At 40.1% G+C, this 26,399-nt stretch overlaps 1 protein-coding gene across 1 annotated transcript in view; it reads left to right on the top strand.

Annotated features, from left to right (window-relative positions):
• The window catches only part of Hecw1 (HECT, C2 and WW domain containing E3 ubiquitin protein ligase 1), a 372,273-nt gene that overhangs the window by 315,488 nt on the left and 30,386 nt on the right, over positions 1–26,399 (top strand). The window contains exons 17-21 of the mRNA XM_004629654.3: positions 962–1,045; positions 1,426–1,535; positions 14,092–14,212; positions 15,169–15,282; positions 16,120–16,272. Of these exons, the coding sequence (XP_004629711.1) occupies positions 962–1,045; positions 1,426–1,535; positions 14,092–14,212; positions 15,169–15,282; positions 16,120–16,272 (582 nt within the window). The remainder of the gene's footprint in view (positions 1–961; positions 1,046–1,425; positions 1,536–14,091; positions 14,213–15,168; positions 15,283–16,119; positions 16,273–26,399) is intronic.

The following is a 26,399-nucleotide window of genomic DNA, read 5'->3' as shown; positions in this document are numbered from 1 at the left end:
CATACACTGTAATAGAACAATTAATTACAACAGGCATGATATACTGACTCAGGTAATACAATTAGCAATAACAGTACCATCAAGCACATCCTAGAAACTGATAAACTATTGATTTAGTATCTATTAGCCATTAATTTGGTATATTTATCCATAGGAGCAAGATCTACAGTTACATTAACAAAATCCAACACAAATCAAGAATTTATATGCAAATGTATATCCCCTTACTAGAGTGGTTTTACCCCGTAAGGCAGATGTTTAAGAGGGACAGAGGACATCAGGGTGTATATCCCCCCTCTTTTATTCAATTACCTTTGTTTTTAGTTTATTTTCTCTGAATAATTCCAACATGCTTCTTCCTCTATTCGGCCATATTGGATCCTCTTCTTCTTTTTTCTTTTCTTAAATAAATGCTACTTACTCACATATCTATACTTGAAATGGGTTTCCAGGTTGGAGAATGTGAAAAGGATACCAGTAGGGGAGCTGGAGCTAAGCCGAGACAAGTTGATGCCTGAATGTTGACTGAACAGGGAGCCCCTTCTCTGTTCTGGACTTCCAGCATTTCTGTGCCCAGACTAGCACAGAACTCTTCATCCAAAACAGGATTTCTCAAGACTCCCCACACAATCCTCCTATGGCTTCTAAAGCCCCAGGAGCCCAAAGCAGTTTCAGCAGCTCCCTATGCCTGGTACCTTTCCTTTCCTAGCTCTGTGACACCAGCTGTCCTGTTCTCCATCCCCAGTTGCATGCCCCCAGACTCTGAGGAAAAGCTACCCTTTTTTTTTTACAAAGCATCTTACAAAGGAAGCTGAGAACCATGAAATGCACTGAACACTGGGACGTGGCTGCTCAGTCACGTTACAAGAATGAAGAAGAGGAACCCAGAACAGTTTTCTCACCTGTCTGATCTATGTGTCAGTGGTGTGCTGTTCTCATTTTCTTTCCTTCTTGGCTACAGGGAGAAAATCCATTATATTCGGACCGAGGGTAATCATGGACTTGAGAAGTTGTCTTGTGATGCAGATCTAGTCATTCTGCTCAGGTAAGGGGCTGTGCCTCACATAATGTGGGAGAATCCAAACTGGACCACCTGACCCATAGCCACCTACCTGAGAAAGGCTGGATGGAAATAACAGCCATTGTTTCTAGAAGATTCCAGTAGCTGGAACTGAAGTAGTTCCCCAATCCTCATAAGTGCTGACTATCATTGCCTTTGGATTCACAAGGGGCATCAAGAGTCCCATGAAGTTCTTGATGGAGGATTTGTTGTTGGGATAACCAGGGCTTTAATAAAACAGACTTTGCACGCAGAGTGTGCCTATTATGCTACATCTAAGTACAATTGCTTTTGTTGCTACTACCTGACTTGTGGACACTTTTTCAGGGGACAGAGAACTAACTCTTTTTTTTTTAACTTTGCAGTCTTTTTGAAGAAGAGATCATGTCCTACGTCCCCCTACAGGCTTCCTTCCACCCTGGGTACAGCTTCTCGCCCCGCTGCTCACCCTGCTCCTCCCCGCAGAACTCCCCAGGTAACCTGAGAAGTGGCTGAGCAAGTGAATGTGCATTTGCCTGTATGTACAGTGTGTGTATATGTGTGTGTGTGTGTGTGTGTGTGTGTGTGTGTGTGTGTGTATGTGTGTGTGTGTCCACCAGCAGAAGGGAATTCATGGATAGCATATATGTATCCTTTTTCTTTTGGTCTTTCTGAATTTCTTAATCCAAAGTGCATTCTCTAAATTGACTGTTGACAAGTTTCTGCGTAATTTTGTAACACCCTAAGCTAGACAAGGGTAACTTTTACAAGGTTGAGAAGAATGTCTTTCTTTTTCTTTTCTTTTTTTTTTTTTTTTTGGCGGTGGGGGACTGGAGATTGAATTCAGGGCCCTATGCTTGCCAGGCAAGCACTTATTCTACTGAGCTATCTCCCTGGCCTCAGAATTTTTTAATATAATGTTTCAGGACATATGGAAATGATAAGAAATTAAAAATTTAGTGCCCATAAATAAAGTTTTATTGGAGCCTGGTCATTTATGAACATGTATATATTTTCTATAACAGCTTTCACCCTTTCTGAGCACTAGCAACAGAAATATGTGGCCTACAAAGTCTAGTCTATCTTCTGTCTAGCTCCTTTCCAAACAAGTCTGTATCACCTGATCTAAATCACTGTTGAGCTTCAAAGATACTCTCCATGCATTTCAAAGGAAAGTGCTTCCTCAAACATTTACCTATTACCTCACAGTTCTCTAGGATACCAGTTCTGATAACACACTTACTGGGGACATTGTTACCTCTCTGCAGAGCATTTTCTTGTACCAGGTAAAGTTGTTCCCCTATGATTTCTTTACATAAGATAGTGAAATTACTCATGATACAAAAATTCTTTGCAAGGGCCAGCCAAGTAGTTCAGCATATTAAAGCACCTGCAAGCAGGTATGGGGGCTGGAGGTTCAATCCCTGGGCCTGCTGTGCCAGCCCCACCCCTGGGGCGCTCAGATGGCAATTGAGACTGGGCATGGTAGTGCGTGCCTGTAATCCTAGCTCTTGGGAGGCTGTAAACAGGGAGATCACTATAAGTCTGATCTAGCAGTGAGACCCTGAACACCCTGTAGACCTTTCCCTAAACTACAAATATATATATTTGCAGGTATTTGCTATTCCAAATGAGAAAGTACATATTGAGCTTCTTAGTGACAAACAAGTATTTCCTAGAGTCATGAAGATAGTTTATTTCAAATATGTACATACAAACTGATCAAAGCATAGTGAGTTGCCCCTTTTTTGTTTGGCTTAGATTATCATATTGTTACAGAATTCTATGATAAAACCAGATTTCTCTTTGTGACTCTAAAGGTGACAGAGATTTGTTTGAAAAATCTAGGACTAGGGTCCGTGTTTGGTTTTTGAAGCCAGAAGGGAAATTAAGAAGAGATACAGAATTTAGCCGTGGGCTCTGTATTTGGAAAGGACTCTTTCATTCAGAATTATTGGCCAGATCTCCAGAATCAATATTTTTCAGCTTAGTTCCTCCAGGTTGTATCATTCAGAATGACCTCTTAAGAAAGTTTTGTTGGTTACTAAAGTCTGTTTTTAAGATTCTGTCACTTCCTCCGAACAAGTGTACCAGTGGCATTGTGAGAGAAATGTCCAGTGCATGTCACTGCTGGGTATTAGTCAGCCTTCCCATCGCCCAGACCCAATATACAACACCCACAGTGACACTTAGAGAAGCTTCATTTGACTCATGTTTTAAGGGAATTCTGTCCATGGCAAGTTTCTTGCAAGCAGGAACATCACAGTGGAAGGATGTGATGAAGCAGAGATGTTAGTTCTGGCAGCAAGGAAGCAGAACAGGGGAACAATGTAGAGAGTAAGGGGCAAGAAGTCAGATATAGACCCAAGGTCACTCCCCCATGATCTGCGTACCCAAATCTAAAAGTGTGCTTTACTAATCCCTTGGGTGGATGCCAAGCTATTCACCTTGGAAATCCACATAAATTGTCACACTTTGATATACAATATAGTTGAGATACTATTGCTTGTAAAAAAAGAAAAAAGAGGACCAGGAGTTTTGTTAGAATGAGCAATAAAATAAACATTTCCAGTGTTCACAAGGAACCTCCTCTTAGGAAACACCCTCCACTTGAAGGAACTACTGGTCTGTACAGTGGTCTGGCATATTCTTGGAGGGTTATCTGCTAACGAATCCACATTTCAGTCCACAACTTTGGGAAGAGTCAGAGTTTCATGCCATTATTTTAGAGAGATATCATACTTCAAAGAGAAAGATAAAAAGGAGAAGAGGTATTTGTTAAATGAGAATTTCTTAGACACTTTGATGGAATGGACTTTCCTGATAAAGACATGACTATAAATCCAAGTAATTATCCAATTCATTTGTCAAAGTACTTAAATTCTATTTTCCAACTTTGACCACAAGGTCCTAGATTATACAATTCAAATATTTTGGTGTTAAACTTTGCAACTCCCATTTCCTTTAAAAATATTTATTGGTTCATTTTTAGATATACATAATGATAACATTAATCAAAGGGAATTTGTACCTGTATGTGATATATATTGCCTCCTCTTTTTCCCATTCAGATACCCTCCCATCAATCACTCTTCCTCCCCTTATTTACAAAAGCTTTGTTTCCCATTTTCCTTCAATTCTTTTTTCTTGTTCATTCTTTTCTTTCCCCTTCCACTTTACCTTGTTATACTTTGATGTGAACAGTCTATCCCATTCTCCAACATATACTATGTATTTTGGTACCTATTTACACTTTTGACTTCTCATAGCAGATAAACAGTGCAGTATTTAAAAATGGGTGTTCAATTTATTTTCCTAAGTTATATCTATTTATCTAGAAATATCTTAAATTTGTCCTTTTTATGACAGAAAATATACCATAAACTCAAGACAACTCTAGATAGCCAAATGTTTATCTATTCATTGTTGATGAAAATTTGGGCTGTTTTTAATGTTTAGCTATTATATAAACATGAGGGGGACAGCAAAAAACAAGAAAATAGCACGACAGGAATAAATCAACACATATCAGTTATAACCATCAATATTAATGGTTTTAATTCACTGATAAAAAGACACAGATTGGCTGAATAGATCAAGAAGCAAGAACCAAGAACATGCTGCATACATGTAATTGAAAAAGAAATTCATAGACTCAAAGTCAAAGGGTAGAAAACAATACTCCATGCCATAGGAACCCAGAAAAACAGGGATAGCTTTTCTACTTGCAAAGTGAATTACAAGCTAAGACTGATTAAAAGAGGCAAAGGTCACTATATCCTTGTAAAGAGAACAATCCAAGAAGTGGTAACAACCACAAGTACATATGCACCGAATACCAGCACACCCAACTATATAAGCCAAATATCAACACACATGAAAAATCAAATAATTACAAGGATCTCAATATGACACTGTCACAAAAAACAGATCAATTAGACTAAAAAATCAACAATGAAATATTAGAACTGAACCAAACCTTGGAACAAATGGACTTAGTAGATGTCTACAGAATAGTCCACCCCACATCAGAATACACATTCTTCTCAGCTGCACATAGGATGTTCTCCAAAATAGACAACATATTATCTCATGGAACATTCTTCAGTAAATGCAAAGGAATTGAAATTATCCCATTCGTTATCAGACCATAATGCAGCGAAATTGGAGTTAAATGGCAAGAGAAACCATAAGAAGTTCATAAACAAATAGAAATTAAATAACACCCTCCTGAACAACCAGTGGGTCACAGATGAAGTTAAAGAAGAAATTAGACAGTTTCTACAATTAGGCAATAATGCAGTACAGAAACTGGAACTTAAGGGACACAGTGAAAGCAGTCTTAAGAGGGAAATTGATAGCAGTGAATATCCATATCAGGAAAACAGCACACACAATTAGACTATTTAATGTTGATCCTCAACTTCTAGCAAAAGACCAGGCCAAATCCAAAAGTCATAGCAAGGAAAAATTATAAAAATCAGAACAGAAATTAATGCGTTGGAGACTAAGAAAACAATACAACGAATTGACAAATCAGAGTTCATTCTTTGAAAGATTAAATAAAATTAACAAAGAAATTAGGTAATACCTTTAGCCAGCCTTAACAAAAAAAGGAAAGGAAAAGCTCAAATCCATGCAGTGAGGGATAAAAAGGGTGTAATCACAACAAACCTCGATGAAATACAGAAGATCATCTGTATCTATAGAATTTATATTATAATAAAATGGAAAATGCCAAAAAAATGGACAGATTCCTACGAATTAACAAAGCTGAGTCAAGAAGACATAAAAAGCCCAAATAAACCAATATCAATCAATAAAATCAAAAGATGTAATTGAAAACTTACCAATAGGGCCAGTGATATAGCTCAGAAGTACAACACCTGCCTGGCAAGTGCAAGGTCCTGAGTTCAATTCCCAGAAAAAAAAACAAAAAACAAAAAAAAAATGAAGACCAACCCAGGCCCCGATAGATTCACTGATGAATTCTACAAGGAATGTAGAGAAGATCTAATGCCACTACTTCTCAAATCCTTTAATGAAATTAAAAGGGAAGCAATACTCCCAAATTCATTCCTGGAAGCAAGCATTACCTTCATACCAAAACTGGAGAAGGAGCAAACTAAGAAAGAGAACTAACTAAAGGCCAATCTCCCTAATAAACATAGACACAAAAGTCCTGAATAAGATACTGAAGACAAAATGCAGCAAATCAAGACTATACACCATGACCAAGTAGAATCCATCCCATGGATGTAGGAATGTTTTCACATGTGGAAATCAATAGATATAATACACCATATCAATAGAGCCAAGGATAAAAATAAATCATGATCAAGAATTTGACAAAGTCCAACACTCATTCATGATAAAAGCTCTACATAAAATTGTAATAGATTGCTCTTATCTCAACCTGGTAAAAGCCACCTATGACAGATCAACAGCCAATATCATATTAAATGGGCCCAAACTGAAAACACTCACTCTAAAATCAGAAACAAGACAAGGATGATTGATGTCTCCACTCTAATTTAACGTTGTCCTGGAAACTTTAGCCAGAGCAATTAGACAAGAGAAAATTAAATAATAATAGGAGATAATGAATAATAGAATAATGATAGGAAAGAATGAAGTCAAATTATCATTTTTGTGGGTGATATAACACTGTATACAGAAGACCCCCCAAAACTACACTAAAAGACTGCCAGGTTTAATAATCAAATCCAGTAGTGTAGCAGGATACAAAGTAAACATTCAAAAATCAAGTCTTCCTGTACACAAATGAAAAACTCCATGAGATAGAAATTAGGGAAACAGCACCCTTCCGAATAGCATCCAAAAAAATTAAAAACCTAGGAATTAATCTAACAAACAAAGAATGTGAAGGACCTCTACCCTGAAAAAGGAGATGGAAGAAGACATCAGAAAATGGGAAGATATCCCTTGTTCTAGGGCAGAAAGAACCTATATAGTGAAAATGACCACACTTCAAAAAATTTATACAGATTTAGTGTAATTCTGATCAAAATTCCAACAGAATTAGAGAAAAAAATCCTAAAATTCATTTGAACCAGAAAAGACCTAGAATAATAATAGCAAGACAAGTCTGGGCAACAAAGGCAAAGCAGGAGGCATTATAAATCCCTGACCTGAAATCATACCATAAAACTACTGCAATTAAAGACAGTGCATAAAGGTTCTACAATCTGAGGTACAGGATCTCACCATAAATCCTGAGGGGATTCCACTGATCTTATCAGACCCAAAAGCTACAACTCTTGTTGCATAGGTCCTGCTTTACTTTTGTCTTAACCATCCAGCAGAAAAGTATAAAAACAAAATATAAGAAGTAAAGCCATGCTGTTATGTTGAGCTGTAGAGGACTCAGGTCAACAACTTCTGACATTGCCAGTGAAGCAGAAGATCCACTACTATTATGGACTATTGGACTTTTTTAGAATATTTTGCTGAGTTAACACACCTATAATATTCAAATAACGGAACTTAACCAAAAAAGTGGATATAGATAAATGTCCATTTTGTATCTGTGTATGCAAAGTGGTTAGGACAGATATATAGTTGTATTCTCTTAATGAATAGAGGAATTTGTTCTAATAGTGTTTGTAAATAGGATATCATGTTCACATCTTGTACAGCAATTAACCACTAGGAAGAATGTATGCAATGTGTTAACTATTGAAACTATCCTACCAATTTGGTTTGAAACTGTCTCATTGCTATTTGTTTCTCAATAAAATTAGGGGAAAAAAAGAAATTAACACAATAGAAAGAACAAAAATTTAAGGTTTCTTGAAAGCAAGCAGTAATATTTAATCATACGTCAAATCTTACATAACTACGTATGTTAATCACAGCAACAGATTTGATGATAAAATTGATAACATATCAACAATTGCTAATCAACTATTCTTGTTTTGAAAATCTGTAAAATATATATTGTCAAAAAAACTGAAAGTCATTTCAAATTCCTTTTGCATCTAGGTGAAATAAAAACAAAATGTATAATAAAAATAAATAAATAAAAACAGTGTATACTGACAAAAATACACTAGAAGATCAATAGACTAGATTGGAAGATGCAGTAACAACTCCAGACATACTCAGTCCCCTCATCTTTGACAAAGGAGTCAAACACACTCAGTGAAAGAAAGCTTCTTTAACAAATGATGCTAGAAAAACTGGCTTTGCACATGCCAAAGATTAAAATTGGACCCTTATCTTTCACCATGAACTAAACTAAATTCAAAATAGATCAAAGATCTAAATTTTAAAACAGAAACATTAACTTACAATCTGCTGTAATACATAATAGGCAAAACTTTTCAAGATATTGGTATGGAAAAAGATTTCAGAAATAAAGGAACTATTACAAAGAATGAACAACTGGGATCTCATCTTATTAAAAAAGCTTTTGCACATCAAGAGAAACCACCAACAAAGAGACAACCCACAAGGTGGAAAAAATGTTTTCCAGCTGTTCCTCAAAGGATTACTGCTGAGAACATATTAAAAAACTTTTAAAAAAATCAGACCTCCAAAATTTAAAGACCCTATCCAAAAATGAGCATCTGAGATGAATACATATTTCTCAGATGAGCGTATTACAAATGACAAGTAGATGTATGAAAAAATGTTCGATATCATTGGTCATTTGAGAGATGCAAATTAACACTGAGGTACCATCTCACCCTGGAAAGAATGGCTGTTACCAAAAAGTTAACTAATAAACGCTGGAGGGGCTATGAGGAAAAAAGGAACACTTCTCCATTGGTGCTGAGAGTGTAGACTTGTGCAACCACTATGAAAATCAATATGGAGATTCCTCAAAAAGCTAGGAATGGAGGTACTCTTTGACCCTGTGGGTATCTCCCAAAACAATTTTAAAAATCATACTTCAATGATATATGTGCACCCATGTTATAGAAGCACAATTTGCTTGTTCAGCTGCTTTTTTTATGCAGTGGAGTACTACTTAGCCACAGGGAAGGATAAACTTGAGACTTTTGTGGGTAAATGGATGCAACTTGAGATCATACTCATAAGTGAAATAAATCAAACCCACATATGTAAACATTGTATTATCTCCCTGGTTTGAGAAATTGAAAGAGTAAAGAAGGTATGAAATGTTCAACAGATATTAAGAAATGGAAAGAAATTATTTCAAAGGAAAAAAGAATAAGTATGAGGAAAAGAGAAAAGGAAGGAAGAGGAAAAATGCAAATTAGTTATATTGTTAGGGCCACTTAATTCACTGAAAATCAAGTTTGTGCTAATATAAATTGGAGAATTTGTATATCTGTATGCTGTCTTATGAGCAACTACTTTGAAGATGGCAGTATGCAATGTGTTTACTATTGCTGTTCTCCTATTTTGTTATGAAATTCTGTTTATCTTTTTTCCATTAAATACATAAAAGAATATAAAAGAGAAAGAGAAATTGGGTTGAGAGAAAGGAGAAAAGAAGGAAGAGAAAAGCATATATATATATATATATATATATATATATATATATGTTAAGATAGTTATACTACTAATCTCTGAGATCATTAAAAAGAAAGGTTTGTGCTAATATTGTTTGGACAATAAATGCCTTTTTCTTGTACTCTGAGTTACTAATTTAAAGATAACAATACATAACATGTTAACCATTGTTATTTTCCTATTATCTTGTTTTGACATTTTGGTTTCTTTTTTCTCTTTAAATAAAAATTTTAAGAAACAGGAATCCATCTGCTACTGTGGTGTGATGCTTTTAGTCTTTTTTGGGAAGACCAAGAAAGGGAATATCTGAGTGGGCTGGAAGCTCTAGCTTTAGTTTTTTGAGGACTCTCCACATTGGTGTCCACGGTGGTGGCACCACTCCACACTCCCACCAACAGAGGAGAAGGGATCCTTTTCCCCCTCAATCCCACCAGGATTTGTTATTGGTTGATTTCTTGATAATTTACATTCTTTCTGGAGTGAGACAGAATCTCAGCACTGTTTCAATTTAATTTGCCTCTCTCTCTCTCTCTCTCTTTTTTTTTTTTTTTTTTTTTTTTGTGGAACCAGGGATTGAACTCAGGCCCTTGCACTTAGCAGGCAAGCGCATATTCTACTGCGCTATCTCCCCAGCCCTTGCCTCTCTTGAAAGACCAGTGATGTTGAACATTTTTTCACATATTGTCATTTTTATGTCTTTGTCTGAGAAATGTCTATTCATTTCAGATGCCATGTTTGGATTGAATCTTTGCATTTGGTAGTATGAGTTTTTTAGGCTTCTTCCTATGTTCTAGATGTTAATACTCTGAAAGCAAGTGACAATTTTTTTCCCATTCTGTGGGTTGTATCTTCACTCTGTTGATTACTTCTTTTTCTGTGAAAAAGCTTTTTATAAGCTGAATTTCACTGTGTTGGTTTTTTTGTGATATTTTCTGTGTGAACAGGATTTTATTCATACAGTCTTTGCCTACACCTGTGTCTTCAAGAGTTCTGCCTATTCTGTCTTCCAGCAGATTTAGTGTTTCTGTTTTAATATTTAGATCCATTACAATTTTAGTTTAGTACATGGTGAAAAATAGAAGATCTAGTTGTAATCTTTGGCATGTGCAAAATCAGTTTTTCCAGCATCACTTATTAAAGAAGCTGTCTTTCTTCCAGTGAAGATGTTTGGCCCCTTTGTTGAACATAAAGTGGCTGAGTGCGTTTGGAGTCATTACTGCAACTTCTAATCTATTTCATTTGTCCCTGCATCTGTTTGGTGATTTGTTTTGTTTTGGCAATACCATGCTATTTTTTTATCACCATACTTCTTTGTAAATGGTGACTGTTGGTCCCCAGCCATCCCAGACATTGGTGGCTCCAAGGTGGGGCTTGGGTCTTCTATGCTTTCTTGCTTATGTCACTTAGCTGAATCTCTTCTGCCCATCTCTCCTAGCTGCTCTCATCTAACTTCTCATTCTTAAAGTGATGATACTTATTTCATAGTTTTGCTCTTCTTCCCATTTTTCATCATCTTGAATAAATTCAACCTTCACAGCGTACCTGGTCTTCCAGAGCATGGACCAGAATAGCTGATGGCCTTAGCTACAATGACCTAATCCACCTCAACCACTTGTCTTCATGGTTATGCCTGACCTTGATATCTCTCAAATTGTCAATTCAAGCATTCTCTTCTCTTTTGACTTGCTTGTTTAGCTGCTCTCCTACAATCAGGCTTTGGTTTCATCAGGACCTCCAGGTCCTGGAATGATCTCCTTTCCTTTTTTCTGTCTCTGTATTCCTTGTTTCAGTAACACCCCCACCCATACCCCAAGCTCTCCTGGTTCTCTCCACTTTATCTGTATCCTGTGGTAGAGCTGCACCGTGAGGTAAACCTTCATGTCTTCTTTGTGCTTATCTGCAGTCAGACAGGGCAAGGTTCAGATCTCTAGTGTTTCCTAAAAGGTTCACATGTGCAAAGGTGGGTGCTTCTGGAAGGTGATGGATTATAGGGTACTGTACTCATCAGGGGATTAATCTGTAGCTGAATGTGCTGTAGGAAGGTGGGGGCCTCTTCTGAAGAGGTGGATCAGTGGAGCCATGGCCTGGAAGGGTACCTCACCCTCCCTTGCTCCTGTCTTCTCTCTCAGCTTCCTGGCCCCCATAACACGAGCCACTCTTCTCTGCCAGACTCTTCCTCCATGACATTTATACCTGAAGGCTGCTGATTCAGGACTATATCCTCTAAAAATTGGGAGCCAAGATAAGTCTGTCCTCATTTGAATTGTAGGTATTGGCTATTTTATCCCAGAAACAAGAATATGAGCAAGACGGACATTCTTGGGCAAATTTACTTCATGAGGCAGATAATTAATTGTAAGTCATTAGCCTTCTCTCTCCTCATGAACCTGGAGCAACTGAAGGAAAACCAAGCATATTTGTTTGGGATTCTCTGCTACTATTTCAAACATTTCCACTGGCCTGATCCCACCAAGCCCCAGCATCCTCTCTTCTAGAAAATCTCATTCCTGTTTATTTCACTGAAAAAAATCAGTCACCCAGGAGAACCCTTCTCAAATGCCTGCTCTGAAGCCTACAAGGCTCCCAGACTCCACTCCTCTAATCTTCTGCAGTGCCCATCCAGGAGAGGGAGCATCTTCACCAAGCTCCCCAGGACCTCTGGTCACCTGTTCTCCTGCATGGTTCTTGGCGCCACGCCCTCTGATCACTCAGTGTCTCTTAACATGAATGGCTTCTGTCCCTCCAAACCAGCTCTTCAGTTAGCTTCAGTGGTACCAGACATTGCCTCTTCTCTGGTAACTCTTGCAACCTCTCCATCCTCTTCCTATAACCCTCAAGGCTCATGCCCAGGTTTTAGTTTTGTTTTGTTTTCTTCTCTACTCTTTCAAATTATAGCTCTACAAATCAGTCAAAGAGCAAACTCATGATCTTCCCCCAGAAATTGGTTATTTTTCCTCTATTCCCTATCTTAGTGAGAATCACCTCAGTTCATTCAATTTACAATCTCTGAAACAAATCTCTCCCTCACTTCTCGTATCCAGTTAATTGCTTCCTAACTAGTTCCCAGTCTGTTCCCCTCTCTTCCTCTCATCTTAATTACATCAGCACCAGACTTGTTCAGTGTGACCTAAGTATCTCCTGGTTCTCTCTAGTCTTTTCTCCCTATAGCAGGAAGTCACATCATGCCAGCCCTCCTACAACAGGTTCCTATTACAATTAATAGGAAACAGAATTGCTTCACAACTATAACATGCCCTGCTTGGTGTGGTTCCTGCCCACCTCCCAGAATTGTTCATCATTTTGTCCTCATACACTGTGCTCCAGACAGACTATAGAGTATTGCTTTTCATTTGGCCACAGGACACATGCACTAATCTTCTTTCTGAATTATTCTTCTATGATCTCCTCTTTTTTCTAAGTTAAAGAAACACATTTCTGAACTATTCCATCTATATCATTCCCACTTTGTTTTCCCCCAGGGAATGGTTCCTGGGCGTGGCCAGCAGGATCCATGTTCTCAAAGAACTGTGTTACTTTCTTTCATGGGTAGTACCTTCGCGACGTGTAACAACATACTCGCTTCTGTGCATTTATCAGTGTAAGTCTTCTTCAGACTGTTAGCTGAAATACTCAGTACATAACTAATAAATAGCTGTTTGAATAGGTGAATCATGATTTTAGCCATCTGTGAAATTTGGATAAGAATGTTACTTTTTTTCTTTTTTTTAATGTATTTAGTACAGGGTCTACAAGGTCTCACTATGTAGATCAGACTCATAGTGATCTTCCTGTTTTCAGCCTCCTAAGGGCTGGGATTACTGGCGTGCACCACCATGCCCAGTCTCAATCGCCATCTTAGTGCACCCTGGAGGAAGGGCCAGCACTGCACACTGGGGATCCATCTACTGGCCCTGTGTCTGCTTAAGCAGGTGCTTTAATTCACTGAGCTATCTGGCCAGCCCTCCATTTCTTTTTATTGAAAGATATACAAAAATAGGACAGCATTTGCTAACACTCTCTACAGAGTCAATAAAGTATTATTGTTGTTATTGTTATAAATTTTACTCTTATAATACAAGACAATCTAATATAAGTTCCTAAATGCTCCGGGCCCTAGTGCACAAATACATTTCTACTAGAACCAACATTAGTATAGAAGCACAAAAGCATTTTACAGTGTTGTTGTCTTATTACAGTTTCAATCACTTCTTAGAATATAACAACTTAGAAGCAAAGCATAGTACAGTTTAGTTCAATTAACTGTCTCAGATTGTCCAAGTATAATTAAGCCAAGAAAAGGCTCATCTGGATTCCTTAAATAGAAATGTATTTTGAAATAAGTGGAGTGGAAGACATAGATTATTTATTTCCATCAGAATGTACTTTTTCTCTTTACTACAGGAAATCAGGGAAATCAAGGCTTCTTAGAGAGAGCCAGAAGCTGCAGGAACCTGCCTCTGTCCGGCTCTGGGTCCCCACTTGCTGTGAGTATTTTGTCCTTGGATATAAAGTTAACAGCCTTTGGGCCTTTGTGCTTTTCTCTGCAGGTTTACAGAGAGCCAGTGCGAGAGCCCCTTCACCATACCGGAGAGACTTTGAGGCCAAGCTCCGCAACTTCTACCGAAAACTAGAAGCCAAAGGATTTGGACAGGGTCCAGGGAAAATTAAGTGAGTGATTCAGTGCCTGGCACTGAACTCAACTTGGAGGCTTTTCTGTCCTGTCATTCTTTACATCTGGATTGTACTTTTTGGAGATTGGATACCCTGGTGTGTGATAGCGCTTACGGTATAAGGGGAGGAAAGCTTTCCTAGCTTCCTAGCTAGGAAATCAGGAGGAAAGAAAAAAAGGAATTTAAGAAATTGGAAGGAAAGGAGAATGGAAGGAGGGTAAAGGAAAACAAAATAATAGACAAAGTCTTATATTGCATCAATAGTAGACTTTTCCAGAAAACAAAGATGCTTAAGCTAAATAAAAAACCTTCTATGTTTCCTTTTACTTATTCTAGGACAAAATTTAACTCTAGTCACATTTATGGACAAGTACTCTGCAGTTGAAGTCCAAGTAGAGAAGAGTTTAAAAATATGTTCCCTCTGGCTTCACTATTTTAATCTTAAAAGTTGAACCATATGCAAGAAATCAACTTGACAGACTACCTAGGGTCCAGGTAGAGGGAGTGTACACTTATAAGGCCAGCATTTTAGGAGGCTGAGGCAGAAGAATACAAGTCCAAGTCAAGGCTGGGCAACTAGAAAATTAATGAGAGCCTGTCTCAAAAAAAAAAAAAAAATAGGGAATGAGGGGGATTGAAGATATAGCTCAGCGTGAAGGCCCTGGGTTCAATCCCCAGTAGTACACAGAAAAAGAAGATATCCTAAGAATTGATCAAAAATCAAAAAGTACCTTAAAGTAGCCCAGTGGAGTGCAAACTATCCAGTACTAAGTGAATCTGTTTTCCTCATTTGCTAACATTTTGAACAGTGCTAAGTCCTGGAAGACTGGGCCTTGCCCTTGCCTCTTTGGCTGGAGAGGCTGTGGAGGGGGACTGAAAAGCAGCTCACGTGCACACACCATCCAGCACACTCACTACAGAGTCACCACTCAACACCGCCTCTCTCCTTCTCAGGCTCATCATTCGCCGGGACCACTTGTTGGAAGGAACTTTTAACCAGGTGATGGCCTATTCCCGCAAGGAGCTCCAAAGGAACAAGCTCTACGTCACCTTTGTTGGAGAGGAGGGGTGAGGCACCAGAAACTTATGCACACCCCACAGTTTGAGCAGACCAAAGCCCCGGGATCAATGCATTTTTATTCAAGAAAGAACAGGTTGTCTATAAGCCTGGGTCTCAAGGTGATTCTGATCATGTCCTCTCCAGGTGTCACCAAGCTTTAGGTGCCACATTCTTCTTCCAAAAATCCTCAATTATTGGCATTCCAGAATCTGACATCACATAAGCAAAGTATAAGCCAAAAGTAGTCTTAAGCCACTGCCTCTTTTCTTTGTAGGTGGTGTTCCCTTCTGAATAACTGATCAAAAAATTCTTTTGAAAGTGTACCTATATAATTACATACTAACTTTTTCAAATACTTTCCATGATTTTGTGGAAATCCCTTAAGTGTAGGGGCCCACCCAGCAGGGGTATCAGAACATACTTGAAGCTTTTCTAGCTCACCCATGTGTATACAGATACACACACACACACACACACACACACACACACACACACACACAGCTACAGGGAATTCTTTCATGCTTCTAACAGCAGAGGCCTTGTTGGTAATGGGCAGTATGTGAGTTTTGTCCTTTATATATTAAAGGATTAGATAAAGACATTAAGGACCACTGCCATGAAAGTTCTGTCATGGACATTTGGTTGACCTTTCAGATGAATAACTGCAACCTCATTTTCCACCATATATTGACACCTCCACTTGGGATTTACTCTAAAAGGCAGAGTCTTCCCCCTCCTTTCCCCAGTGCCCTGCCTCTGGAAGAGCTCACTAGAATCTGAGTAAGAGACTGTCTCTTCACTTCTGGACACAAAATGAGCTTCCTGGACCTGTTCTTCCTTTGTAGCCTGGACTACAGCGGTCCTTCTCGAGAGTTCTTCTTCCTTTTGTCTCAGGAGCTCTTCAACCCATACTACGGACTCTTTGAGTACTCTGCGAATGATACTTACACGGTGCAGATCAGCCCCATGTCAGCATTTGTAGAAAACCATCTTGAATGGTAAGATTAATAATGTTCATTTGCTCTGTGTTTGAGAGTTCTTGTCTTTCTTAGAAGTCAGCAACATTTCTCTAAGGTCTCTGTTTCTAGAGCAGTTAGCTAGATATTATGAGAGGAAATGGCAGTGAATAACAGAAACCTAGAAGGAAACACAGGTTAGTGTTCATCTAGAACACAAGACAAATTACTAAAGACACCAATAATATAGCAATGGCAAACTAATGTACAATAGAATAGTTGCCTCCAGAGAATGTATTAAGAATATAAAGATGTAAGTCATGAGTGTTGATAATTTTATTAAAATCATAAGAGTTCTTAGTGCAGGCTTCTTAGAGGTATATGAGTATGAAATTCTTTCCAATCTTGGACCAATGGGTTTAAAATCAGCTTTTACAGTCTGAAAAAATAAATCTTCTGGGTAAGGTAATCTCCAAGTGCCCTTCCAAAATGAAAATCCAGCATATTGTTGGTTGTCTGCTGTTGAGACTGAGTGCCAGATGTCTGAAGACAGGTAACAGCCAATTCTGTGCAAGCTTGTGGAGGAGATACCTTCCATGTAGGTCCTAGACTCTCTTAAAAGCTGCACAGGGCATCTAGGATGTATGTACAATGCTGCTGCCTCTCCACCATGCATAAGTTGAAAATGACTGCAAGAGTTCCTGCTCTTGAAGGCAAATAAGTCCTGGAGGTGGTTGGTGTAAGTCTTTTCTGACACAGACTATTTATACTACTATTGAAGAACTCACTGGAGTGACACCAGGGCCTGCTGAGTTCAGAGACCAAGTCCCTAAGCGTTGCCAACATAGCATCAAATTATTTATTAGAGCTTCCCAATGACCCCACATGCCCTCTTTCTTCAAGCACACTCGCAGCTCTGAAGCTCCTGAGCTAAGGGAGAGTGTGTCCACATCAAGTGGCTGGCACAAGGTGAAACAAAACTTGCCCTGCGACCCTATAGCTTGTCCTATAACTTGTCAATAACCAGATGTAGAAGACTGTGAGACAGAAACACACATACAGGACAGGTGGGAGAGGAGTCATTTCAGAAGGAATTGATAGCCCTGACTACTGCCTATCAGCTGGGTCCTGCTCAGGCAGACTCCATTCCAACCGCAGAGCACATCCTAACCCATGACACAAGAATATACATATACACAGGTTGTACGTAGTACAATCCCTCAACTCTCCACCATTTCATGAACATGAAATTTAAGACACTATCTTTGAAGTCATGAACTAAGTAATCGAAAAAGAAGCGTGTTAATCAAATCTTTCAGTCCTACCTTATGGGCCTATGCTTGGTGTTTCAAGGCAATGCCACTAATATAGTGACTATAAGATAAGACACAGCAGGTGTTGGGAGTATACAGAAACAGAATAAATAGCGTCCCTAGCCTTAAGAAGGAGCAATGGGAGGAGCACAAACCAGCAATTACAATATCTTAAATGGTGAGTTACATACACATAGACATAGGTGTGTGTTAGCCTGAGATGCATATATTGTGCATGTGCTTATCAGCTTACAGTGAGGATATATTCCAATAAATCCATCACAAATAGAATATGTTATAAGTAAAAAATGCATTCACTGCATCTAATGTACTGAGCATCATAGCTCAGCAACACAAGATGTTGTAGAGTATTGCTTGCTTACATACAGAATCATGTGGATGACTGGGAGCTACGCTCTACCCAACATGGAAAGAGATTTTTACTGCTTACTAGTAGTCCAGGAAAAGACCCAAATTCAGAGTATGACTTCTACTGAATGCATGTCACTTTTGCACTGTCATCAAGCCAGAAAAATCACAAGTCAAGCAACCATGAAATGGGGAACATCTGCGTACACTGAATTGTATTCCATTACAAAAGAAAGCCTCTCTTTCTGCCCAAATAGAGCATGGAGTGAAATCTGTGAACCTTACAGAAAGAGGATTGTGGGAGGGAAATGAACTAGCAGACAGTGGTGGGAATCAGAAAGCTGAGCGAACACTATTAAAATGACACCTGTATTTTTAAACAGTGAATCTTGTCAGAGCCTGAAGAGTAAGTTTCAGGCAGTAAGACTAAAATAAGCAAAGCAGCTTTGAAACACTTGATCTGCCAATGGGAGGAAGAGATGGGCAGTGCTTAGGCAGAGTTTGCACCAACAGGAGAAAGGGATCGCCTCCAGGGAGAGGGCATGGAGATGGGCTGGAAGGAGATAGGGAAATATGGGATAAACTCACATTGAGGGCTTTGGGCTGCACAATTGATATTAACTGTGGAAAGAATTATGCAAAGTAGGAGATATTCAGAGGAAAAGGGTGGGTTGGATGCGGCTGACGACCTCAAGGGAGTAAGTGTTCAAAGGACAGGCAGGCAAAGGAACTGCAGAGTGACCAAGGAGTAGGAATAACTGCCATGGCAGAGGCCTGGGACTTGGTGTGGTGAAAGAAGCCTTGGAATTGAGGATATGTCAGGGTGGCCACATGTGGAGGCCTAAGAGAAAGCACAGAAGACACAGAGGAGTCACAAGAGTGGCCCCACCAGCCACTCAGCCCCTCATACTGCAGCTGGCTTTGTCACCTTCCCCTCATCCCTGCAGTAAGAAGCTCTGAGGAAATGATAGTTATGCTTTGCTGCACCGAATAAGGAAACTGTGTGAGTCGGAGATATTGTAAGAATTAGTGTTTTCCCTCCAGGGAGCTTCTACCAACTTGGAAGTCCTCCATTGCTCAAGGACTTGGCCTCACACTCGGGCAGGCTGACTCCTGCGTACCAACAGGCCCGCTCCTGTTGCGAGTATTTACTGTAGAGCCCAGAGTCAGAGCTGCAAGTGGCTTTCTGAATCCACCAGCAATCTAAGTGGAGCTCAGGGAGATTGCTGACATCTTTTCAGCACTGCTCATCGGTGTAGTTGTCCTGAAGTGGGCCACACGGGGCTGCCTCTCTCGTTCATAGTGCTGACCCCAAGCACAGGATTCCCCAGAGTCCTTGGCTGCAGGAGAGGACTCTGCAGATCTCCTTGGTGAAATTATCAGAGTGCGTCATGAACTCCAGGTGGAGCAGGACTGCTCTGTCGGTGCCTCTGAGTGCCTGGAAAGAAAAAATAGGAACTCTCTGTAGTCACGGTGTCTTAGTTGCCTTTTCTTGTTGCAGAGACAAAACACCCGACACTCAAGGTTAAAGGAGGGAAGGTTTATTTAGCTCACGGCTTGTAGAGGTTCCAGCCCACTACCAGCTGGCTCCAAGGTAGGGTGGCTTGGCCGAGCATCATCACAGAGAATAGTGCATGGCGCCCATAAGACAGCCAAAGTGACACAGGGCAGGGGAGAGAGCCTCTTTCTGTCTCTTGCATCCAATCTACCGAGATTAGGACACTGCCAGTCCAATCAGTAGATTGATCCAATAATCACCCACCCTTATCCTAGCATTGAACTGTGAATCAGTCACACACTCTGGATTCAGCCACCTCTGAAAAGCCCCATCTACAACAGTAGGAGGTTTTGGGGATACAACTAGACACAAATCATAACACACAGCCAGACTCAATGACTTGAACCACTTCACAGACTTTTCCTTCTTTGATTTTGAACAGTGTCTTAGTCACTTTCCCATCACTGGGACCCAAGACCGAATCCCTACAATGTAGAGGAGGTGAGGGTTATTTTGCCTCAAGGTTTCAGTCCAGGGCTGGCTGGCTACAAAGCAGAAACAGCATGGCAGAAAGGTGCTCTGCCCATGGCAGCCAGGAGGCTGAGACAGAAGGGAGGAGCCGGGGCAAGAGCTCTCCCCTCCAGGTCACACCCCAGTGACAGCCTCCCACCGGGCCCCAGTCCTAGCAGCACACTCAGCTCTGACTGCTCACCCATGGATAAATACACTGATGCGGATAGCTCTCCTGTAATCTAATCATTGTCCACACACATGAGGATTTGGGGGGACACATAACAAACATAACAAACAGGAAGTCCATGTTAGGCTTTGGGGATTTTTAACAAACCCAAGTGAATGGAGTTTCTCCATTTACTTTCCTGCTGTAAGTCATCCTGTGCCAAATGAATTAACCAGAAACTTACAGGGGTGGCATGTCCTGTGTCCCCAGGTATTTGGAGACAATGTCCTGCATTTGAGTGAAAAGTGGGTGACTTGGATAGCTCAGATCTGAACAAAGTAGCTGTAGGTCTAGCACAACAGCAGGATGCACACAGTGCCAGGAAATAATGCCGCTAGCAAGTGGGTGCCGCTGCACCTGCCAGAAGACCTGTCACTGTCACTCATGCTGCCAGGAAGTCCGTGATGCTGAGAAGCCCAGAATCCCGAGACCAAATCTGATTGCCCAGGACTCATTGCCACTAGGCACCTCTTATCATCCAGTAGGATGGACGTGGTTGCCACCCTCCCTTCCTTCCTCACTCTACAGGCATTTGTCACATGGGCCATGAGGAAGATGATAACAATCATAACCTGTCCATCACTCATACGAAAACACAAAGGCCCAGAATTATAGGGTTTATCATAGGACAGCCCTTAGTGGGTAAAGTTGGAGATTGTCCCTTGATGTAGGACAAGATGTGGGGCATGGAGGTTGGCATCATCCCCTGCTCAACTCCTCTTCCTTCTGGAAACAAATAAACATGACCAGAGACCAGAAATGAATTGCCAAAAATGAGTAAGCTTCAGAGGATTAAGCAGCCATCTTAATAGGGATAATGGTCCTCTTAATCTGCTATTTTTGTTATTCTGTTATTCTGCTTCTTCTGTGTCCCACGCTGTTGTTTGCTTTGTCTGACTCACCTTGGGAAAGATAAGCCCCATGTGAGTGGAGATGGTCTTAGTTTCCTCTTAGTCTCCTCTTGCACAACTATGGGCACTTAGGTGTTTCACAGACTACTGGGCACGTAAATGAGTTTTATTCTTCAAGTGACAACAGTATCTTCCTTGTCCTGGGGCTGTGAAGATAAACAGGGATCCTTCCTCCATGGAGCATTTAATTACCACAGGTTCACATTCCTCTTTGTCATCTGTGGTTCAAAAGCCCTTGGGATATCAGCAATAAATGCACATGTACCTTAGAGGCTTTGTGCAATGCCTGGGACAGCCGTTACTGAGAGGCAGCCACCTCCTTGTCACTGTGCAGGAGCTTCTGTAACAGCTCTTTCCAGGGTGGACACTGCCAAAAGAAGCCATATCAATGCCCTTCCCCTGCAAGTATCCCTGAAACTGCAAGGACTGGAGATTCTATGGCTCTATGTTGACTGTGTGGGCTTTGTAGACACTGGAATAGGGCCAGATGAATCAAAATCCTCAAACCACGAGACATAACAATTTCATCTTTACCCCCTTCTGTCGTGTGTTGAGATACCAATATGAATAACCATGTTGAAAATTTCATGTAACATACATTAAGTAAACTGGCCTAAAAGGACTTCCTATATATACTGTTTCATTATCAACTTGCATCACTGATGTTCAAGGCTAATATAGACCTTGTCCGAGTCAGCAGTGGAAATATAGACTAAGATTCTACAGATGGAGTCCACAGTGCTCCGGAAGAGTGAGAGTCCTTCAGAGGCCTCCCATTGATCTGGGGTCCTGGTGGACACAAAGCCCCTGCCAGGACTGGATGAAGCAAGAAGAGGCCTGAAAATAACACCCATAGCAGTGTTATTCAACCCTCAGGTCTCTCTGGCCAAACCAGTCATATGGCAGAGATCACAGGATATCAGATATTGCAGCCCACAGTGGCCACTCCCCAAAGTCATGGGGCAGGACAGAAAAAGGAAAAAAAAAAAAACTCTCATTAAGGGGAGGGATAAGGGAATTGGAAGTAATTTCTGAGCCAATACAATCCAAGATATTCTGTGCATTTGCTAAAAGTCTTGCCATATCCCAAGCTATATCTGTGTCTACCACGCATCATTGAGGACAGAAATCTTGAAATGCTATTTTTAAAAGTCACCTCTTCATTTTCTTATTATGATGTCATTTGCAGGTTGATGAGGGACTCAGGTGCCACTGGTTTTACTATTTTCATACTTACTGCAAGTGGATTTTATAGGCTATGTATTGACACTCTTTTATTTCTATAAGTGAGTACAATGGACCAGGGAATTTAGACAGGTAGGTCTAGCTCATATTTCTGGAGGCTGAGAAGTTCAGGAGTATGATATCCACATCTGTATGGTTTCTGATGATGACATTTTTCTCTCAGTCCATGGGTGGGTTGATCCGTTCACTGGGGCTTCATGACCCAGTCACCTCCCAGTGGTCTCACTTCTCAACATCGCTGCCTTAAAGGCCAAGTTTCCAACATGTGAACTTTGGGAAGGACACATCCAAACCATACTTTGTGGATACAGGCATGAATAATAAAACTACATAGTAAAGCATCCAGTGAGAACTTAGTAAAATACCAGCTCTGTTTTGGACATTTTCATCTAACAACCATCTAACCTAGACACTTGAATTATTATACTTTACACATGAGGAGTATGAAGTACAAACATCACCAGAGTTGCAGATAGGCATGGACTATGTCACAATTGGAGTCCAGACATCCTGAACCCAACACCAGGCTCTAGCTTGATACAAAGGTAAAGACAGCTGTACAAATGGGTGGATTACAAAATAACATGGCAGGCTGGGGAGATAGCTCAGTGGCCTAAGCACCTGCCTGGAAAGCACAAGATCCTGAGTTCTATCTCCAATACCTAAATAAATAAATAAATAAATAAATAAATAAATAAATAAAGTGGCAGATGCTAGACAGACCTCTATTATAGCAGTTAGCACAGTGCATTGTGATAATACGAGGTGCGAGGAGCTTTGAAAACTGAGTAAGAAGAGATAGTTGACTGCCTTAAAATACAGCAAGATGCTGGAAAGGCATCCCAGTGTTCTATGGAGAAGGGCTGTGATGGCCTTCAGAGTTTCAGTTCTGTCGAAGAGAGCAATGACAGGGAGCCAATCACGTTTTTTTAGAGTAGAAAGTTCCGTCAGATCTGTATCTAAGATCAGAAAGTAAGCTCTGGTTATGAGTAGAAAATGGAGTGGAGTAGACCATGGAGGTGCCATAGAAGACATAATTGAATGAGTTATTGCAAGAGAGAAGAAATAATTAAAATAAGGATGAAGTTGTGGAATAGGAAGATATTTTGAAGGAGAAGGAATTATAAATGGTGAAATGTCAAAACCTGAAGTGCTTACAATGAATCTAGCAGTCCTCTGAAACCATACCAAAATGCCTGTACCCAGAAGGCTTTTTAAATCAATCCACTGAGCTATCTCTCTGGCCCCTCTATCAGGTTTTTGATACCTTCTTTTTGTAGTACCCTCTGTATTAAATTACACTTGTTTGTCATCGAGGTAAAGAATATCAAAATGGCCACCACCTCACATCCTGTGAGATTTGTCATGTCAACATTTTCAATGTTTGCTAAAATTTTGTGTCATTGAAAATTTCCACTTTCTATGCAATGGTATGTAAGGAAATGTCAAGTGAAAAGTCACATATTTTAAATGGAAGCATCAAAAATAAAACTATGTAGGAGATATGAAATATGAAAAGCTCCACTTTTATTTTTTATCTAATATGATTCATGAATGATTCAGTCTTGTTTCTTCTTGCCCTAGAATGTAAGCCAGATAAAAACCAGTCATGTTTACTGTACCTTTCCTACTCACAAACTTGGCACTAGTAAATATGTGCAGAAGGGTGGAAAGAAAGAAGGAAGTTGGTCAGAATAAAAATAAGGAAAGATGGGTGGATGGATGGATGGAAAGGTGGATGAATGGATAGATGGATGGCTTGCACAGACAGATGGATAGACAGATGGATGAAAGATGGATGGATGAGATATTCTGTTAAAACTCCTTGACTATGACGGTTTCAATGTCATTTCATCTTTTATTTCAAAGTGCTTGGACTCACTGACCTTGAAGGGCAAGGGGCCAGAGAGATAGCTCAGTAGAATAAGCACTTGCTTGGCAAGCACAAGGTCCCAAGCTCAATCCCTGGTACCACCAAAAAAAAAAAAAAAAATCTGATAGAGATTCTCAGGACAATTGCCTTAACCATCTTGTAGATATAAATGTATGGTTTTGCCCCTGCCATGTTTCCTACCTTTTCTCCTTGCTATCTCTTCATTGTTTAATCCTTAAATTCTCTCTTTGCATTTAATTGTTTTATATCTTTCAACTTTTATTCCTTCTTTTGAGTTCTTACACTAGGGAGACTATATGATATTTACACATGTGGGTCTGGTTTATTTCACTTATGAGCATATCTTCAAGTGGCATCCACTTATATATGAAGGCTTTGAGTTTGTTGTTCTTTATAGCTGAGTAATACTCCATTGTATAAGAACACCACATCTTTTCTCATCCATTCCTCAGGTGATGGGCATTTTGGTTGTTTCCAAGATTTGGCAATTACAAATTGTGTTGCTATAAACATAGGTGCACATATATCACTCTGATATGATGTTTTCAGTTCTTTTGGGAAAATTCCAGTAGGGGGATAGCTGGTTTGAATGGGATTTCCAGTCCTAGTTTTTTTTAAGGAGTCTCTGCACTGATTTCCATAATGGTTGCACCAGTCTACATTCCCACCAGCAGTAGAGAAAGCATTTGTAAAACACTGCTTAGAGCCGGCCAAATAGCTCGGTGGATTAAGGTGCCTGCAAGCAGGCACAGGGGCTGGGGTTCAATCCCCAGACCTGCCATGCCAGCCCCACCCTTGGGGCGCACTGAGATGGCGATTGAGATGGCATGGTGGCATGTGCCTGTAATCCCAGCTCTTGGGAGGCTGTAAAGAGGAGAAGCACTATGAGTCCAATCTAGTAGTGAGACCCTGAACACCCTGTAGATCCTTCCTAAAATACAAAAAAAAAAAAAGAAAGAAAGAAAGAAAGAAAGAAAGAAAGAAAGAAAGAAAGAGAAAAGAAAAAAAAAACTGCTTATTGTTGAGCATCATTTAAATTCCTACCAGTTGCCTTCTATGGAACAACTACAAGTAATTCTTTTTCTGCCTCAGCTATCCTGAATGCTACTTTTCCTAGAACATATCAAAGATGCTCTTATGTCTAAGCAATTGCTTCTTCGTTGTCTCTGGGAATGATACCAGCATGTCAGACATGCGCTACTTCTTTTAGGTATTAAGATGCATTATTTTAAGGAGCTATTATGACATGAGTCACTTTACATAATTGTCTGTGTGAGAAGAACTTTCAGAATCCAGATTTCAAATCTGATGTCACTCTTGGGTCGGTTTTTAGCAAACACCATAAGACTATATGCTCCTTTTGTGCCAATGGTGGGGAAAAATCCAATTTTACCAGTGTCACAAACAGATTCTGGGACCTCTCAAACAAATCTCACAGGTGGACCCACAGTCCTTTGTTAACTAGAAAACAAGTACATGAACCCCTTCTGCTCCATCCCCAGTCTCTGTCCTTTCCTAAGCAGGTACTATTTGAGTGGTGAAAATCCTGTGTTTAGTTATTCAGCAGCAGGAGGTGGGGAAGGATGGAAGCTCCCTGAGCATGGTCAGAGTTTGGTCAAGTGGGTATTAAGTGTAATTGTAGACTTTTGTGGAATTTAAGAAGTTCTGGTTTAGAAAGATATCATTCATATGTGGGCAATAAATTCTGATTTCTTTTACTCTGTTTATAAGACAGTATTTTTTAAACTCATTTTTCCATAAATTGATGGAGCTAGGGAGATAGTTCGATGGTCTAAGCACTTGCCTGACAAGTGAAAGGACCCAGGTTCCATCCCCGGTACCATAGGTTATGCAGGCCCAAAGCCCCAGGCGCACTGTGCCAGCCACCAAAACCAGGCATAGTGGTGCATGCCTGTAAATCCAAGTGCTGAGCAGATTGAGACAGAAGGATCACCATGAGTCATGGCTGCATAGGGAGACCCTGTGCCAAAGATAGATAGATAGATAGATAGATAGATAGATAGATAGATAGATAGATTAATTGATTGATATCCTGGATAGTATGCTTTAAACATCCCTTGTGCCATCTATTGTCTTGAATTAGTAGGTAAGAACCACAATAGAATGAGACCCATCCCACTGGCTGTCTCATGGCCCTGCAACCTCCAGATACTCTGCTGACAGGAGAGCTCAGGTTGCA

This window comes from Octodon degus, unplaced genomic scaffold (assembly GCF_000260255.1).
Source record: "Octodon degus isolate 3935 unplaced genomic scaffold, OctDeg1.0 scaffold00031, whole genome shotgun sequence".
Taxonomy (NCBI): Eukaryota; Metazoa; Chordata; class Mammalia; order Rodentia; family Octodontidae; genus Octodon; species Octodon degus.
The sequence above is the reverse complement of the archived record's forward strand: the minus strand, read 5'-3'. Positions and strand labels throughout refer to the sequence as shown.